General features: G+C 42.6%; 1 protein-coding gene across 7 annotated transcripts in view; it reads right to left on the bottom strand.

The window, feature by feature from the left end:
• The window catches only part of ADAMTS6 (ADAM metallopeptidase with thrombospondin type 1 motif 6), a 405,198-nt gene that overhangs the window by 147,567 nt on the left and 238,778 nt on the right, over positions 1-18,853 (bottom strand). For 6 of the 7 annotated variants that reach the window (XM_073584243.1, XM_073584241.1, XM_073584240.1 and 3 more), the window contains 2 exons: positions 15,835-15,976; positions 6,830-6,937 (listed from right to left, as the gene is read on the bottom strand). In XM_073584243.1, the coding sequence (XP_073440344.1) occupies positions 6,830-6,937; positions 15,835-15,976 (250 nt within the window). The remainder of the gene's footprint in view (positions 1-6,829; positions 6,938-15,834; positions 15,977-18,853) is intronic. The other variant, XM_073584246.1, reaches the window with a different exon arrangement.

The following is an 18,853-nucleotide window of genomic DNA, read 5'->3' as shown; positions in this document are numbered from 1 at the left end:
GCGATCATGTTTGATCGCGGTGTGCAAGGGGTTAACGTGTCGGGGGCGGTCCGTGACCGCCCCTGACACATTGTGCCGGGTGTCAGCTGTGATAATCAGCTGACACCCGGCCGCGATCAGCGGCGCTCACCACGTGGGCGCCGCTGATCGCGGTAGACGTACTATCCCATCCATGGGCATAGGGGCCCGGGTCCCATGGACGGGATAGTACGTCGGATGTCAGGAAGGGGTTAATTATTGATAGGGGTTACAGTTGTTAAAAGGGTTCTCTGGAAATAGATAAAATAATAATGAAAATATCATAACTAAAATTCTAAATATCTTTAATTAGAAAGACACACCTGTTATTTCTAGAAATATAATCCGTGTAGTACAGTAAAATGACCAGTGTCTTATCACACTGACAGCAACCTCTCCTAAAAATGAGTCAACAGTGTGATGCAGTAGCAAAAACAGTTCTGGGCAGTATTATTAGGAGCATAGAGTCTAGATCACATGAAGTAATTATCCACCTTTACTCCTTCTTGATTAGGCTTCATCTGGAATACTGTGTCCAGTTCTGGGCACCACATTTTAAAAAAGACATTGAAAAAGTGGAGCAAGTTCAAAGAAGAGCTACTAGGATGGTGAGCGGACTGCAAAGTAAGTCCTACGAGGAACGGTTAAAGGATCTGGGAATGTTTAGCTTGCAAAAAAGAAGACTAAGAGGAGACTTAATAGCCGTCTACAATTATCTGAAGGGATGTCACAGTGTAGAGGGATCATCCTTATCCTCATTTGCACATGAAAACACGAGAAGCAATGGGATGAAACTGAATGGGAGGAGACACAGATTAGATATTACAAAAAACTTTTTGACAGTGAGGGTCATCAATGAGTGGAACAGGCTGCCACGAGACATGGCGAGTTCTCCTTCAATGGAAGTGTTCAAGCAGAGGCTGGACAGACATCTGAGGTGGTTTAGAGAATCCTGCGCTGTATTGAACAGTTGGCTTCAGAGGATTCAGCGGAGTTGGATAGGATGACCCTTGAGGTCCCTTCCAACTCTAACATATTATGATTCTATGAATTTATTCTGTCACCAGGTTTTTGCTACCTGATCTGAGAGCAACAAAATGTAGGAAAAGAGATTCCAACAATGTTTCACTTGTGACAATCAGAATTTTTAGATGCAGGATGTATCATAGCTCAGAAAGCTGCTCCGGCCCACACAACAGCATTCTATGACAGTGAGCTGTTTATCAGAGGAGGAGGTGTGGTCGAACCAGGGCTCACACACAAATTTGTAGCGGCAATGATAATCTACTAGTGATAAAACCTTCATTGTGTAAAAACAACAGCACACAGCCTAATAAGTGACACATCACTGAATTCAGTGTCTCAGCTGCTACCTGATGCTGTTTTCAGATTACATAGCAAAAACCTGCTGATAGATTACTTTTAATAGGACAGGTACATGTGCAGTAGAAAGCGCCACTGCTGTGTCCTGGAGATAAAATTGTGTATGTATTTTCAAATCACAGCAACTAAACATTCAGAAAGACAGGGTACACACTAGTGTGAGCAGCCTCAGCACCACTGGTATCACCAGCATTAGATCAGGTAGACATAGTGGACAACACCGTGATTGGCCTCCAGCACTTCTGGTATCTCCAGTACTAGATCATATAGACAAGGTGGACAGCAGTGTGAACACCCTCTTCTTACCTCAGCACCACTGGTATTTCCATTACTAGATCAGATAAACAGGGTGGACTGCAGTGTAAACAGCCTCTTCTTACTTCAGCACCACTGGTATATCCAGTACTAGATCATATAGACAGGGTAGACCGCAGTGTGAGCAACCTCTTCTTATCTCAGCACTCCTGGTATCTCCAGTACTAGATCATACAGACAGGGTGAACAGCAGTGTGAGCAGCCTCTTCTGATCTCAGCACCACTGATATCTCCAGTACTAGATCATATACACAGGGTAGACCGTAGTCTGAGCAGTCTCTTGTTACCTCAGCACTCCTGATATCTCCAGTATTATATCAGAATATCCACTGGGAGCACATGCTCCAGGCACTGGGTCCTAAGGTCCTATTAATATTCCAGGACAGTTTTTGACGGGGGCCATTTTGAAGTAATACAATGATTACCTCATTAGTTAAAGCGAGTATGATTTGTCAATTAAAGGTATTTCTTTAACGTTTCTATTTTTTGGAAAACAAGGTTAACAAAGTTCAAAATAAGGCACATGTTAAACATTCATTCTTTCCTCCCAGTTGGTAAACACATATATAATTTTTAAAAAATTGGCAACAATTCTTAATATAAAAAACAGCAGAACGCTTCAGACTCAAACTTTATGATGCATATTATACCAGTTATCAAAACCACAAGGCATGTGGGTAGCCGACTACAGTCCATCTGCTTTGTATCTAGGCAATAGCTTTGCATCATATTGCAAGCCAAGAATTAACAACAAGAAAAATACCGTCTGCTGATAGAAATGTCTGTCTGCAAACCAGAAAAGGAGAAAAACAGCAAGGATTTTATTTTTTAAATACAAGCGGAAAATAAATATATTGTGGAAAAAAAATTAAAATGAAACACTCTGTTATAGTTAGAGACAAGAAATCAATCTCATGAGCAAATGTTCTAAATCCAAATAATAAAACTAGTGCTCACCGCGTTCTCTATAACTGTACCTAATGAATGATAAATTAAGTGAGCACGCCGTGCTAACAAAAAAGTGTCCCAAGTCAGAGTCAGCACGAAAAAGACTAAGTGGAAGCAGGTCAGGCCTCGAGAATGGAGCCATCAGCAAGGATTAATAGAGGGTGACAGCGGCTCCAAAGCCTTCTCTTTTTTTCTTTTTTTTTAGTATCAGGTTGAAAGTCAAGATGCAGAATAGTCGTTGATGAAATCAGCCCAGTTGATATGGTCAGTTCTAAAAACTGATGACAGAAATCAACATTAAGACCACTACAATGGAAATGTCTGATCAATGGACAGCTAAGTATCGGAACGTCTCTGGTGGAACCAAAAAGACTGAAGGCTAGAGGTCCATGCTCACAGAGTCCATACCTCTCCATATTAAATGGATATTCATGTGTTATTACCCATCTAATGGATAAGTGATTACTAACTAGATCAATGTAAATGCTAAAGGTGATACCACCAATCACCAAAATACGGGACTTTTGTCCATTGCCTCAAGAAAGAAGCCAAAAGGAGCAGTATAGTGAAACAGGTCATAAATTGCATCCATTTAAGTCTTTGAAACTTGATGACAATTGCATCGCTCAGTTATCATAAGTTCCACAGATCTGAATGGTAGTGTATGTGCTGGTCCGTTCAATTCCTCATAGCCATGGTCTTGCAGCCAGGAAAGAACAAGTCTAACAATTCTAACCAGAAAGGCAATATCTTGGTTAATCTGGAATGGGCCTAAGCACTCCATGTCCTGCTATATAAAACCACTGTGAGGCACCATCTCGAGAAACAATGACTCCCAGATCCTATCGCAATGTGTAGTAGGTGTAATAATAATATTAATAGCAAATACCTCCAATTAGAAATGTAGTATAGTTCTTCTGATTCACCATGTCTCTTTCCCTATGTGCAGACATTGCAGGACCTTAAATATCCATGGCTACGACCACTAGCAACTAGCTGTCACTATATCAGTGGTCATAACCATGCATACCTAAGGTCCCGCAATGCCTGCACATGACGAAAAACACAGCGAATCCAAAAAGCTATACTACATTTCTAATTGGAGGTATTTGCTAATATTATTATTACACCTACTACATATTGGGATAGGATCTTGGAGATGGGAATACCCCTTTATGCTCACTTGTAAAGTCTCCTGGAACATCTGGGATAGTCCAGAAAACCGTGAGACTTCCCGGATAGGTTTGCAAATCTACCGGGCACTGCCAAAAGTTCCCCTGCAAAAAAACCCGTTCCGGATGCATCTTGAGTGTGATGATGGGATGCCCGGAAAATGATCATGAAAGGATTGTGGCCTGTAAAAACGGGCATGGTTTGTGGACAATCTGATGGCACCTACAAAAACGTTTTGCTTGGCACAATATTGTTCCCATGGATGCCATATGAATCCCAGAATAAAAAAGCTTCAAATGTCTCTGTATAAAGTGAGCAGATTCTGGAAGTATAGCATGGGTCAATCCAGGATCTGTGCAACATAGAATCATACACCACAGATCTGTAGCACAGAGCTAAGCCCAAGCCCTTATACTTACAGAAAATTGCCAGAAGACTGTACATATACATATATAGAATATATTATGTGATCAGGTATAAGAAGCAGCTGTACCGTGCTATACACAGCTTCAGTCAGTGCCATAAAATGAAAATACTGTCCATAGCATATATAGGACTGGGCCTATTATGGTGACACGTTTTGCCACCCCATGACAGAAGGAACTGGAATTATTTCCTCTCTAAACCCATCCGTTACTATAAGTCCAGTTGTGCAACCTCTATTACTTCATTTAATAGAGATAGAGCTGCCCTGCCTGGTGCAGCTACAGGGATAAAACAAATGAGTGATGGGTCACAGCTTTCTCTCCAAAGACCTTGCACCAGCCTCATGGTCTGGCTTAATGGCAGCTCTGCATCTATTCTCACTATCTGTACCACCGGTAAACGAAAACCAAACATTTATTGTATTACTTATTATCCTCACCTATATAGCGCCATCATATTCTGCAGCACTTTACAGAAATCATCATCACTGTCCCGGTTGGACATGTCTGTCTTTGGAGCGTGTGAGGAAATCCGAAAACCTGGAGGAAACCTACGCAATCACAGGGAGACCATACAAACTCATTGCAGATGTTGTACTTGGTGGGATTTGAACCCAGGACCCCAGTGCTTCAAAGGAACAGTGCTAACCACTGAGCCACTGTGCTGGCCCTTTAGTTGCAAATTGGATCTTTAGACACAGATACAGTGCCTTGTGAAAGTATTCTCCCCCCAACCCACCTTGGCATTTTTCATGTTTTGCTAACTCACAACCTGAAATTTTCTTTTTTTAGAGGGTTTGCATCAGTTCATGCAAAGATCATGCCTACAACTGTGATCATTTGGGTTTTCTTTTCATTGTGAAGCAAACAACAAATAGGACAAAATAACTGAAATAAAGTTAGTACATTGAACAGCCTCCTTTTGCAGCAATTACAGCTGAATAAGTCTCTGAACTTTTTACATCTTGCCACTCAGATTTTTGCCCATTCCTGAAGCCAAAACTGCTACAGCTCCTTCAAGTTAGATGGTTTCCTCTGGTGAACAGAAATCTTCAAGTCCGACCACAAATTCCCAACTGGATTAACGTATGACATTTGGCTAGGCCACTACAAAACATTTCCCCTTAAACCACTCAAGTATTACTTTAGCTGTATGCTTTGGGTCATTGTCTTCTTGGAAGGTGAACCTTCTTCTCAGTCTCAAACCACTAACAGAAACCGGTTTTGCTCAATAATATCCCTGTATTTTGCACCATTCATATTCCCCTTGACTCTGACCATTTTCCCTGTCCTTGCTGCCAAAAAACATCCCCACAGCATGATGCTGCTACCAGCATGTTTCACCATAGGGATGATGTTCTTTGGGTGGGTGATTAGCTGTGTTGGTTTGGCGCTAGACATAGCATTTTCCTTGGTGGACAAAAAGTAAATTTTGCTCTCATCTCACCACAGTATTTTCCTCCAAACATTTGGTAAACTCAAAACGAGTATTACAATTTTTATGAGTGATAAAGGCTTTTTTGTGCCCATTTATCCATAAAGACCCCGTCTATGGAGTGTACGGTATATTGTGGTCGTATGGACAGATACTCCAGTGACCATCTTCAGCTCCTTCAGGGTTACCTTAGGTCTCTGTGCTTCCTCTCTGATTAATGCCCTCCTTGCCTAGGCTGAGAGATTTGGCGGGCGCCCTCTCTTGGCATGTTTATTGTGGTACTATGTTCTATTAGATGATAATGGATTCGATGGTGCTCTGGGGAATCATCATGGATTGAATTTTTGTTTTAATTTATAACCCAACCCTGACTTGTATTTCTCACAACTTTGTCCCTGACTTGTTTGGAGACCTCCTAGTCTTCATAGTGGTATTTGGTTAGTGGTGCCTCTTGCTTAATGGTGTTGCAGCCTCTCTGGCCTATCAGAAAAGGTGTATATACTTTATACTGACCGACAAGGGACACTTAGATTACACACAGGTGGACTGGTTTTCACGAAGCATGTGACTTATGAAGGTAATTGCTTGCACCAGAAATTTTTAGGGGCTTCATAGCAAAAAGGGTGAATACATATACACATGCCAATTTTTAGTTATTTTATCCCATAAATTTAATTTATGGCTATATTTTTCTCACTTCACTTCATCAACTTAGGCTATTTTGTGCTGATGCATCACACACAATTGGACAACAAATATATTTAAACACAGAGGGGGTAATGTAATAAAATAGGTAGAAAGCCAAGGGGGTGAAAACTTTCACAAGTCACAGATAGACAGCTGACTTCTGAGCTCACACAGTTTGATCAAAATATACATTATGAACTTCAAGTTTAGGAGTAAAATAATGCAATCCAAAATTCATATATTCTACATTTTCATAATCATCAGCGTATATGGTTGCTTCTATACTAGTGCACTGCAGTTACAGGACTCTGCATCTGTTTAGTTCATTTTTCCAGGACGTGCTTGCCAAATCATTAAATATTATATAGATATAACACACAACTCTACTAGCTTTCAAACAGTCAGGATGAGGGAGAAATATATATAAAAGATATAACAAACTTGCCCCTTTTTCAATGCTCCCGGTCTGACACAGAGTCCCCTCCGCGGCAGGAATGCTGTTGGTTACACATCTGTTACTTTTGCTCAGACACCAGAGCTCTCTACACACTTCCTAGGAAAGAAGGCAGAAGCAAGTTGGTCAGAATTGTAGATACAAAAGGTAAATGTGGGAAGCTAGAACGGTCACATGACTACAATCAGTTTCCAATTTAACGTGCAAAACAAACTATTAATTCAGGTGGAATTTTAAAAACTCATTGAACCCTGAAAAAAGTGACAAAGCGTCGTTTGGGTCTCATCCTGAACGAGTGAACCTTTATTTGCCCAAGCAATGCATGTAACAGCAGTTTCATTTTTTTCCAAGATTTCACACCTAATTACTTAACAAATGTACTGGATTTGACCAATAATTTATGTTTTTTTTTCAATAGAACAGTGGCTCTCTCTAAAATCAGGGTAGGGGGTAACACAAAGCAGTTCTGATGAAAATGGAAACCGTGCAAAGTATGAAGGCAGTAGAGCAGTTATAGTTGTATTAGGCTAGTTTCACACTAGCGTATGGCCGAGCTGCGGAGGGATGCGGACTTCCTCCATTAAGCTCCGCCCACGGTCGCACCTCCTCCATCCAGTTCCGCCTACGTCGACCTGCGTAGCCTCTCTTTCCTATCCGGAATCTCCCACTCTTTACTGATGAGATTCAGCAATGAAAAACTCTGTTTCTTCTTGTCCAAGGTGCCAAACACAACATCTTAGATAGACTTTTTGGGCTTCTGGTCGACCAGTCCCATTGTGTACCTTACCGCCTTAACTAAATTGTCCACCTCTTCCAGAGGGAAGCAATAACCCAAGCCCGAGTCGCTTTCTGACGAGGAAGATTCCGAAGTATTTTGCAGAACTCCCTCATCAGATGTCATCGACGATGAAGGAGACACTTTGGCCCTATCCCATCTTGGTACTTCAGCTCTGATGAGAGTTCTAAAGGTAGAAGAGAAGTTAGGGGTCTCATTGGCCTCCGTGTCATTGATACATGACTGGCATAATTTTGGGGGCCATGTGCTAGCCAGATTCTGCCTGCACAGAGCGCAGGCTCTGTGCTTCAATTTCCCTGTACAATTTTTAAGGGGCTACGAAACAGGAGGCAGGTCATCATCTGAAAGGTCTCTTTTAGGGACCATGGAATCTTCCATCCTGGTAGAGCTGCGCCAACTTGTCCTAGGATCTTTGGACCTGTGTGCCACCGCTGGAGCGTCCGGAACGTCTATCCTGGTGAGGCTGGCGTCGGGGCCGCTGCGGCTACTCTGGCTCCCAATGCTGCTGCTGTAGTTGCAGACTCTGCTGTCGCTGTGGAGAGGGCTGCTGTGCCTTCTTTGCTGCACTGGTGCCCCTGCCTGGCCCACGATCTGCCAGCTGGCATCTTCTGCAGCTTCCGGTACTCGCCCCCGGAAGTTTTCCCGGGTGAAAGGTCCCAGCCACGTCATCAGAGCGTGACTTACGGTTTCCGGCCGCGCACTGTGACAGCTCCTGGACGCAAGGCTGTGGGATATCTATGCGATGATGGCACCGCAGACTCCCGCATGACCAACAGCCGAGACCCCATTGAGCCCCCCCACAGTGCTTCCAGTACCTCTCTGGCACTGGCCAAAGCAGAGACTGTGCCCTGCCACAACTGACCGGCCCAGGTCCGGGAATTTGTCTTCTTTCTTCTGCAACACTGCTGCTGCCACCACCATGCAGGTGAAGGTTCCCCGATCAAGGACAGGAAACCACTGATGCGGAAAGAGTAGCCGCCCTTTTTATCTTGAAAGTTTCCTGTCCTTGAAGGGCGGATCATCTCTCTCGTTGGTGCTGTCATGGGTGACAGGAAAATGCACAATTTTCTCATGTTTTTTCCATTTTTTCAGATGACCAAAAATAAGTGCATTCATAGCACATGTTGTGACAGTATTGGGGGGGGGATCTGTGGGGATTTTATTAGTGATTTTTTTTATTCTATTTTTTATTCCCATAGAGGCACTTATGTATGCCAGTACACTGTGCCTGTGAGCTGAGATATACACCAGCATCTGAGATTGAATACCACTGGTATGCACTCTAACGAGCTGTTACAATATTCACCTCTGGTCCTCATGTAAAAGCTCAAAAGCTCAGTAGAGACTGGTGAGAAGAGAGAAAATGGCACCACCATTTCTTGTACTATGCTTTCATCTGGGCAATGCAAGCACGATCATCTTGATGTACTATTATTTCATGGTACATTAACTATTTATAGCCATGCTCGGACTAGCCAACAGGCGAATACCTTGGGGGGGTCCCTGTGTAGGAGTGGTCCCCTCACATCCTAAGATGAGCAGTGCTTGGTACAGCACACTAGATGCAATATATGCATACAAAGGCAACATCTCATTATTTTGTTAAACTACCTGATGTACTATATAGAAACAAAAGCCCCGATTCATCAAATTACGGTAAGTTGCTCATGCTCAGTAGGATCATCTGACAAGCGTTGTACACAAAACTAACTCTAGTCGGGAGAATGAAGCAAGATTTCCAGCGTAAGGAATGCCACAGCACGCCATGAATTCATTGACCCCAGCCCTACCCACTTTGTTAGACCTCTGGCATGAGAACTCCATGAGTCACAACATTTTAGTGCATCAAATTTTGTGCCAAGATTTGCAATTTTTCAAAGCTCTTTACACCATTCTTGAGTAAAAGCAAACCACATAGTATCCTCCTTCTCCATGCCCCACATCTTTCACATTGCCGCAGATACCGCTTTCCTACTATTATCTTGCAACGTCTGCTGCTGTGTGAACATAGCTCTATGAGCTGGGCATATAGAGTAGGAAGGCCCATAGTCCAAAGCATCAGACTAAAGCTGGCTTCACACATCTACGCTTGGACTGTCCATGTTCTCAGGTTCGGACTGGCCCACAGGAGAAACCTCCAGTGGGACCCTGTGTAAGAGTGGGCCACCACCCTTTTATATGAGCAGTACTTGGCACTATATACTTGAGTAGTGATTCAATATACAGATAAAGGCGACATCTTATTCATTTATCAATCTACACAGTTCATTGTTATATAAATTTGTGATTGAGGAAAATGTCATATTTGCATATAACTGAAAAGTGGGGCCCTGGAGTTGGTTACTGGTGGGCCCTTGGCACCCCAGTCCGACACTGCGTGTACTCACAGCTATAGCCGGCTTCCAGTTTCCTGTCCCGAGCTAATCAGCCTCATGGTCATATATGTGGATAGGATTTTGGTCAGGAGACCTGTGCTCAGTCTGGAAATAGCAGTTTAAGAGCTGAAGAGTGGGCCCCTAGAATAAATGTTACCAGGGGGCCCCTTAACATTTTAGTCCATCTTGCCTACGACCCTTGATGCCCTTTTATTTAAGGCAAAACTCATGTTCACAATTAGTGAAAAACAAGTGGAATTCAAAATGTTGGTTTTCGATATAAAAATGGAGAAAAATAATTACGTTCGCTAAGATCACAACAACAAAAAAGGCAAAGTTACTCAAAATTTTTGAAGAATTTTTCTGCCACCTGTAGTTCTTGACAACATTGTTGGTGGCCATAAAGAAATGCCTTCAATCTATTCCGCCACTCAAAGTACCTTTTCGATGCGGGATTTCAACCAATGGCAACATTGACTTTTCGTTTGTTTTACTGTTAGGCAGTTTAATAAAACATGAGAATAATAACAGGCAGTTGACATAAAATCTATTATTGCACAGTATAAATCAAATTGCTTCCTGAAGTTTACTTGACGACTCTTTCAACATCCAGGCAGGAGGCTGAAACAACTTTGAACAAAAAAATGTCTGCCAGGTGTTTAAAAATGCCCGGACAAGACTGACAGCAATTATACACAAGTAACGCGCAGCTACGGCACAAACTATTCACTGTAATTATAACGCTCAAATGACTATGGGCCCAATGAAAATACACGAGACTCCTGACGTTACATGAAAGTGGCAGAGATTATCACCCAGCGCGGAAGATGGCAGCCGGAATATTGGTCAATTATAAACAAATGAAAAAAAAAAAAAAAAAAAGAAAGTCTGGGACAAGTTAATTATAATGCCTGGAGTTTTCCTGCCCTGAAGGAAATACTCAACCTAGTGCAGCCTTTGTTCTAGCGAAGGAGTGTTCCCCGACTAGCTGTATTCCCATTATCCTATCAGTAACATCTTTTAACAGCTGTTATCAATAAAACAGCCTGGAGCGATTGCAGAAAGTCCACCCGCAGAGGTCAACGGAGCAGCACTTTTTTTTACATATATAAAATTATTTAATAGCAAAACTTGCGTAGTGTAAAATAAATAAATAAATGGTGCACACAGGAACCCAAAAATCTAAATAACTGTTTTTAAACAAGGAAATTGAAGAAATTTAATTATTGAAGGCCAATTCCACTGTTATGTCCCTTTCACATATCAGAAATTTTCTCATAAAGGTCTGATATTTCATCAGTGGTTTGGACTCGATCATCAGGGTTTAGTCTTTGTGTTGCTTTTTACTATTAGGTTATGTTCACTATAGCAAGTCTCAAGGGGCATAACTTTCTAGTTCGCAGAGGTCGCCATCACGACTGGGGCCGGCAGGCAAAGGGCCCGCCTAGACCAGCAAATACTTCAGCTGGATGTGCATCCTCGGATGCACGTTCAGGTGAAGTGTATTGCGGTGCAAGGACCCAATTGATGCTGCCGGACATTTAGAGGCCAGCAGATGACGTCGGTGTGCACCTGACTGGGGGTGCACGGCAGTGTCATCATGAGTTCCCAATGCTTGCACCCTGAAGTCAGCTGCCGGCTTTAGAACAGGACTCCGCACGGCGAGGGAGCAGAGAGAAGGAGAGTATGGTATAATGGTTTATTTTTTCTATATACCATTGAACAACGGCAGAACGGGGACATATATATGCCAGGATGGGGCCAGGAGGAGGGACATATATACCAGGATGGGGGAGTGTAGGGTCATGGGACGGACTGGGGGGTGGTCCCTCTGTATACCGCACAGTGACGTAACAGACACAAGATGGAGGCAACTTTCGGGTGCAACAGGTCCAAGTTTATTTCTCGCCGTCCGTCTGACGGCCCCAGCAATACACCGCAATCCTATTCACGACCCTCCGCTTCTAGGCCCCGTTATACACACTGTACTTTGCACTAGAGATGTAAATATGCGCACCGTCCCTTTTTCAAACTTAGTGACGTTCCTGACAGCTCAGTCACTGTGGCCGCCTTAGGCCTGTACACCGACAGTAATTTTACTGATCTGTTGTCGTCCTTTATTCGGTATGTTTTCCCCCAGGGCCTCGTCTGTACTGCGGTACTTTGTGTCAGGACCACTCCCCTGACTTCTTTTCTCCTCAGTCCCCTGGTTTAGCTCTCCTGACAACACTCCAATTGTCACAGACTTCTTGTCTCTTGAGCTCCTCCCAGGGACTGGAACTTTCTGGAACCCTCTTGTCAAATTTATATCTTTCCCGATTCCCTGTAACTCCGCCCCCCACGACCAACGGTTTCTAAAGCCCTAAGCTGCTGTCAAGTCCTATGCTCACACTCCTCCCTGCCATCTTGTGGTCAACCCAAGGTACTGCACGTCATCTACACTTTCCTAGCGGTTTCCCCACTGTCATAACTGATATCTGTCTAAAGTGTGCAACCCTTCTCTTTGTAGTCTGACAAGTCCGTCCACCCGTCAGGTCACCTTCCCTACAGGTGCACAATCCAAATTTTACACCAGGGCCCATCAGACTCTAGTTACGCCACTGCAAGTCTCAGTGGCAGCATCTTATTAAAATATCTAACAAAGCATTGGGATAAACAAGGCATAATTGCAGCACATTTTAGAGAAAGTTCGCAGTAGCAGCCACATGTCTGAATGACAAGGAAGAAATAGCAGGCAATTATGTTCCTCTCACCGAGGAGAAGCCAGGTGAGATGACAGCAGTGCAAGCTGCATGGTGTAAAAAGCTTTTAAAATATTACATGATCACTGGAGAATCTCTCATCACCAGATGAGAAAATGATTCAAGGATTTCACATTGACTGGAACACAAGTACAAATTCTACGCTTCTTGGAAACACTGTATTGAAAAGATCAACCCAACGGGTTCACAAATGCTAAATCTGAGAACTTTTGTCCAATAATGTCCCCATCAGTAGTCTGATCATATATCCTAATCTTGTACAGGAGAAGAGGATAGAACGTTGGCAAATAACTAGTTAAGGGTCACGAATATAAATCCAGGGGGTGTTAAAATAAAGCTGCCCATGGCCATAAGGCTACGGAGTCACAAGCATATATTTTCTCTCATCTGAAAAAAGTGTGTCAGTTATGCAAATCACACTCTGATCAAACTCTGATCAGTTTCATCCCAGTGTAAGACGATTCTCTGAGATGTGGATCAGGCTAGGTGCAGACGACTAAAAGTTTTCTCATTGACGAGAATTGGGATGATTGAACAAACTTTGAGCAAATGCAGAGCTGGCGTTAGGGGCAGGCAGACGGCTAGGGCCTCCGCTCCACCAGGGGCCCCCAGCCAGTGGCGTGCTGCTTATAGCGGCACACCACACGGCTGATATAGGGCCCCTGAGTAAGAGGGGCACAGCACCGCCCCTCTCCCTGCATCGCGCATTCAATTTTTTGGCATCAAAGATACAGCTGAAAGCAGTGATGGAGGAGAGAGCGTCATCATTTACCCTCTGCCTCGGACTCAGCTTGTGCCAGCAGTGGAGTTGATGAGACGCTCTGCAGAAGCCAGAGCATCAGGGGAGCGAGAAGCATTGGTAAGTATTGTATGTGTGTGTGTCTGCTGCACTATACCGTGTTGTGTGGGGGGGCTGCATTATACTTTTTGTGGGGGGGGGGCTGCATTATACTGTGTGTGTTTGTGGGGGGGCTGAAATATACCGTGTGGGGGTGGGGCCTGCATTATGTGTGTGGTGCTGCATTATACTCTGAGGGGACGGCAGTACACTATCAAAGGGCATTCTACTATATGTACTATATGGGACCTGCATTATACTGTATCGAGGACTATCTGTACCCATCATTCATTCTTATTCGGAGTAATGGTGAGTGCCCACGGTCAATAAACAATGCGGGTTGGACGCTGCATACTTGTGCAGCATCAAGATGTTACAGCATAGTGGATGGGATTTCAAGAAATCCCATGTCCACTATTCATGCACAGACACCCATGGCTCACCCACAGAGATAGACATGCAGCACATCTCTCCAGACCGCAGCATGTCTTTATCTTGCGGAGACTAGAGCCTCCACATGATAAATTTCACTCGTACAATTTATAGGACGCAGTAAATCTGCACGGTTCAATGAACAAATGCGGATTCACCTGCATTCAATAGCTGGCAGCGCTTTGGATGCAGCAGACATGTGCTGCGTCCAAAGCGCGGCCAATTACGGAACGTGGGCATATACCCTAAGGAAGCCGGGAAACAAGCGTCAAACGACTTCAATATTGTTGATCACGCTTGTTTAGCGGCCTGTTTCTGTGTGATGGTGCAATATGTGAACATATGTGGCCCCACTTTAAACTTTTGCTCGGGGCCCCACTTTGTCTAAAACCGGCCCTGAGCATATGATGATTTGTATAAAAGTGTCAGCAAAGTGTGATCCGATTCTCTCGGATGTGGATTAGATGGAGAAAAAAAAATTCCTCTGTCTTTTCCATTATATCAGTCTGTGGAATTTGGACTGCACTTTGCTGTCATCCAATTGCAGTGAGATGTTTCCTACGCACTCATTGACTTACATGGCCAATTGCAACTTGAATATCGGATCAAACTTGGGCACGTTGCATTGTTTTTCCCCAGTCCTGCTCTGTCCAAGCAAAAAAATCAGACATGTGTACGGCCCCATAGCATCTAAGCGCGATTTAATGCTTTGTCAATTGTCACTTGAAGCAAAAATATGGTCATGTACACATGTCAGTTTATCCTGTGGACATTAAGGGCTCCTCCCTGACAGGTGTTGTCTGGTGAGCAAAGATTCCAGCCTCATTCATTTCAGCAGCAAATCCTTTTGTTCGCCACAGAGTTAAGCCACTGATGGAGGAGTCCACTGGCGGCTCTTTGATGCGGTTTTGAAGGCAAAATATGGTCACATCAAATAGCAACTTTATTTACATTTCTTTTTTGTTCATTGATATAAATAAACTACCGTATTAACATTTCTATTTTTTAAAGCATTCTTACTTTGCAGCATTTTTCCACTCCTGCCTAAAAGTTTTGCACGGTTTGTAAGTCCCTATTTTATAATAGGATGCCAAAATACAATAATTGATCCATTTTATACTCCTGGATTATCCCGTATGACATTTCATTGCATTTGTGAACAGAACTGAAAACATGAGAAAAAAATAAATCATAAAATGATCGCTCTCACCCTGATCCTAATCCCTTTATTTTTTCCAAACCAACTAAAATCAGATTACCAATTAAAAAGGAAAACTTTATCTTAATGAAATAGGAACATCTGGAGACCACAAAGAAGGCGGGAAAGGATGTGGACACAGACACGTAGCGGGAACACACCTAGGAAGTTGGCCTTTTGTGCATCACTAATTAATGAGAACATTATTCTTAAAGCAGCATGATAGAAATACATTGAAGGCAGAAATTACAGAAAAATCACCAAGACATTGAAATTTAATGATGTTTGAAATGCAGGAAGCAAATGTCAGCATTAATTACGGATGTCAATGTGGAGCTGTTAATGTATAGAGGATAATGTGACACTCACAAAGTATTAAGGTGCAACGATGGGAGTGGATCTTCAATTTAGCAAAAATTGAATATCGTGGACAGAAACTGTGCAGTCTGTGATGATGGCTGTACTAATAAGTGCAGGTGGAGAACCTGCCATACCTATATAATCATACCCAAAACAAAGATAAAGTGGACAACCCCCTTAAGAGGAGTACAGCATTACAGCCTAAGAAATGAGAATAGAGATGACAATTTCTTACCCCATATTTACATTGACGAGATGTTGCTCCATACTGAAAACGGCACTGCTCATCAGCATCGTAGACTTGACCTGGAGCCACTGCAGGGTACACAAAGTCACGTTTTGGAGGTTCGTTGTCAAGACATGTTCCCCGGCCTGAACTGGTTAACACAGAACAGAATTAGGACTGATACTATTGGGAAATTACTTATCATACTTTTAGCAAAATGAAGCAATGACTACTTTCGGCACAACTATATGTAATCATGTTGACAAAAAATTGACCAACCTAATAACCGGTAAATTTCACAAGAATTAAAGACGTGTCGGTGTAATATGGATTACACTGATACCTTTGGTGTAGAAATCCACTTTCCTTTAATCATTTGAAGTTTTCCACTAATTAAATCTCGGTGCACAGGGGCTGGACTGTACACTGGGTCCTCTCCTTCAACTGCGATTCCCCATCCCTTGCGCCTGCCTCCGGTCTGTGAATGACTTGCCTCCTCTGAAATCTTATCAGTGACCTCCCATTCAAAAACTTGAGGCAGGTGGAAGGGAAGGGGAATCATAAACATAGAGGCGAAGACCTAAGTAGTAGAAAATTTAAAATGCTGATTACATAAGAACCACAAGATATATTCACCTAAGTATCAATGTATTCAGTATTACAGCGTCATTATGTCTTTACATTACAAAATTATGCTGCCAGGTTCTCTTTAAGTAGCTACTCCCAATAGAAAAAGAAATATCCACCACAATGCAAGTACTAAAAGTACAATAGGTGTTTTCCCATTTCAGAACCTCCTCAAATAGCATGTGGGATCATAAAGTTCTCAGCAAAGCCCAAATGAGCATGGAGGCTTAATCAGTTTTCTATTGCAAGGACACCTTTGTATAGGACATGAGGGTTCTTCTGCATCCCCGTCAAAATATCCTGAAACTGTATACACCCCTAAGGAAACCTTCTCATAAAAGACATTTCTTTTAGGGCACGCTTAAAACTATGGGTATTGGGGATTAATCGAATTGTCCTGGGTAGTGCATTTCAAAGAATTGGCGCAGCATGCAAGAAGAAATCTTGGAGACGGGAGTGGGAGGTTCAGATTGATATTAGGTCATTAGCAGAATCGAGGGCACGGGAAGGGTGGTAGACTGAGACAAGGGAAGAGATGTAGGTTGGTGCTAAACCATGGATCGTTTCGTGGGTGAGAGTGAAGTTTATATTGAATTTTGGCACGGCTGGGTAATCAGTGCAATGACTGGCACAGGGAAGAGGCATCGGTATAATGGCTGGTAAGGAATATAATCCTGGCTGCAGCATTCAAACACATCATGCATGATTTGCCTCCGATAATCGGATGGCACTCGGCCATTCGAGACTATGGGTCCGTGGAAAACATTGGACTGTACTCTGATGACACTTTTCTTCTCCACATCTGAGAAACTTTGGTCACACAATGATTGGCATATATCGGACCAAGTTTCTCAGATGAGAGAAAATTGGTCGTGTGACCCTAGCTGTACACTGAATCTTTCATTAAAGAAAACTCACAACACCCCTTTAATTCTAAAACATAAACATCTTTACTTTTTTAATCAACATATGTTGTAGGACATTTTATTTTTTTGCAATGTCTTTTGGAACATTTAACAAAAAAGGAATTTATAACATAACTTTACCAAATTAAAAAAATAATTTTTACATGACATTCTTGTTTGCTTCACATCACTTCCAAAAAATCCATCCAATAATACACCTAAGTTGGCACAAACTAAATGCCAAGTCAAGAACATTGCTGAATAGTGTCCAGGAGTTGTGGTATGTTTTGCTGTGCCATGTCATTTGTTTACTGCCAAAAAGGTGCTAACTAGATACACATGTCTAGACTGGGGAAAGTAGTCTCAACATGGACCACTAAGTCACTTGCTGGAACTAGACACCAACAGTCTCTGCCCAAGGCTCTGCTTAAAATATTAATTAGGACAAAAATCCCAAAATTAGATTCTGACTTTTAGAATATACTGAAACACAAAATGCTTCGTTCATTCTTTGTTCTCAAAAAACGTTTCCACATAAACTTGCATTTTCTTCCTGATACCTCAACGTTTGCCAAAATAAATCTTACAGAACAAGCTACTTTCAACATTTTAGGATCATCAGCCAGAAAATTAATCAGCTTTGCCCTACAGTACAACTATATTTTTGGCATAATAATTTTTTTTGTAGAGACAGATTCCCCAGAACCAAATAAGCAATTATATAATGAAAAGACATAGAAAAATCAGACTTTTCATCTTCCTTAGAATTTTTTGTCTTACCTACAACACTACAGGAAAATGAAACTGAATGGCCATGTGGTACTCAAACATGTAAGAAAAGTACTTTTGGCTGAGGCGCCCAGAAAACACAGGGCCTACCTAACTAGTGGGATACTTTCAACCTTACAAATTATGGCGATATATTGTTGATCCGTGGGAGTCCAACTGATGGGGCTCAAACTATTTCAGGTCTTCACAGCCGTTGAGACATTGAAATGGTCCATTTCAGTGCCTCGTACTTGATTGGTGGGGGACACAGCACTCAGACGCCTAATCACAAAGTTATCACCTATCTCATAGTTAGGTGATAACTTGTAATGTTGGCCACGTGGCTTAATGAACTTAATAGCCCCCATAAGCATTAGACTTACTTTGGCTGAACCCTCCAACAATAACTGGTTTGGTTGTCCCTAGATTGAGAATTGTTGTGCGAGAAAATCATTTGGCATGTCTCTTCTGTGCTGCCAATTCTAATGTCCTCGAAGAGATAAGATACCGCCAGTGATAGGTGTATGAAAACTGGTAGAGATCGCTACTGGCTGAAAGTTTGGACAACATTTATCTAACTGGTATGGGAAACTTTATAAGTGGCTCTCCCACCCAAGGCCCTCCCTCTACGATCCATAATGGGACTCTGTGTAGGCTTCTCCTGTTTGGGCACACTCTAGCTGTGAAAAATGACTATTAGTCAAGTAGTGAGTGACAGCTACCAATAA

This window comes from Dendrobates tinctorius, unplaced genomic scaffold (genome assembly GCF_039654945.1).
Source record: "Dendrobates tinctorius isolate UK_male_01 unplaced genomic scaffold, ASM3965494v1 ptg000083l, whole genome shotgun sequence".
Classification (NCBI taxonomy): Eukaryota; Metazoa; Chordata; class Amphibia; order Anura; family Dendrobatidae; genus Dendrobates; species Dendrobates tinctorius.
The sequence above is the reverse complement of the archived record's forward strand: the minus strand, read 5'-3'. Positions and strand labels throughout refer to the sequence as shown.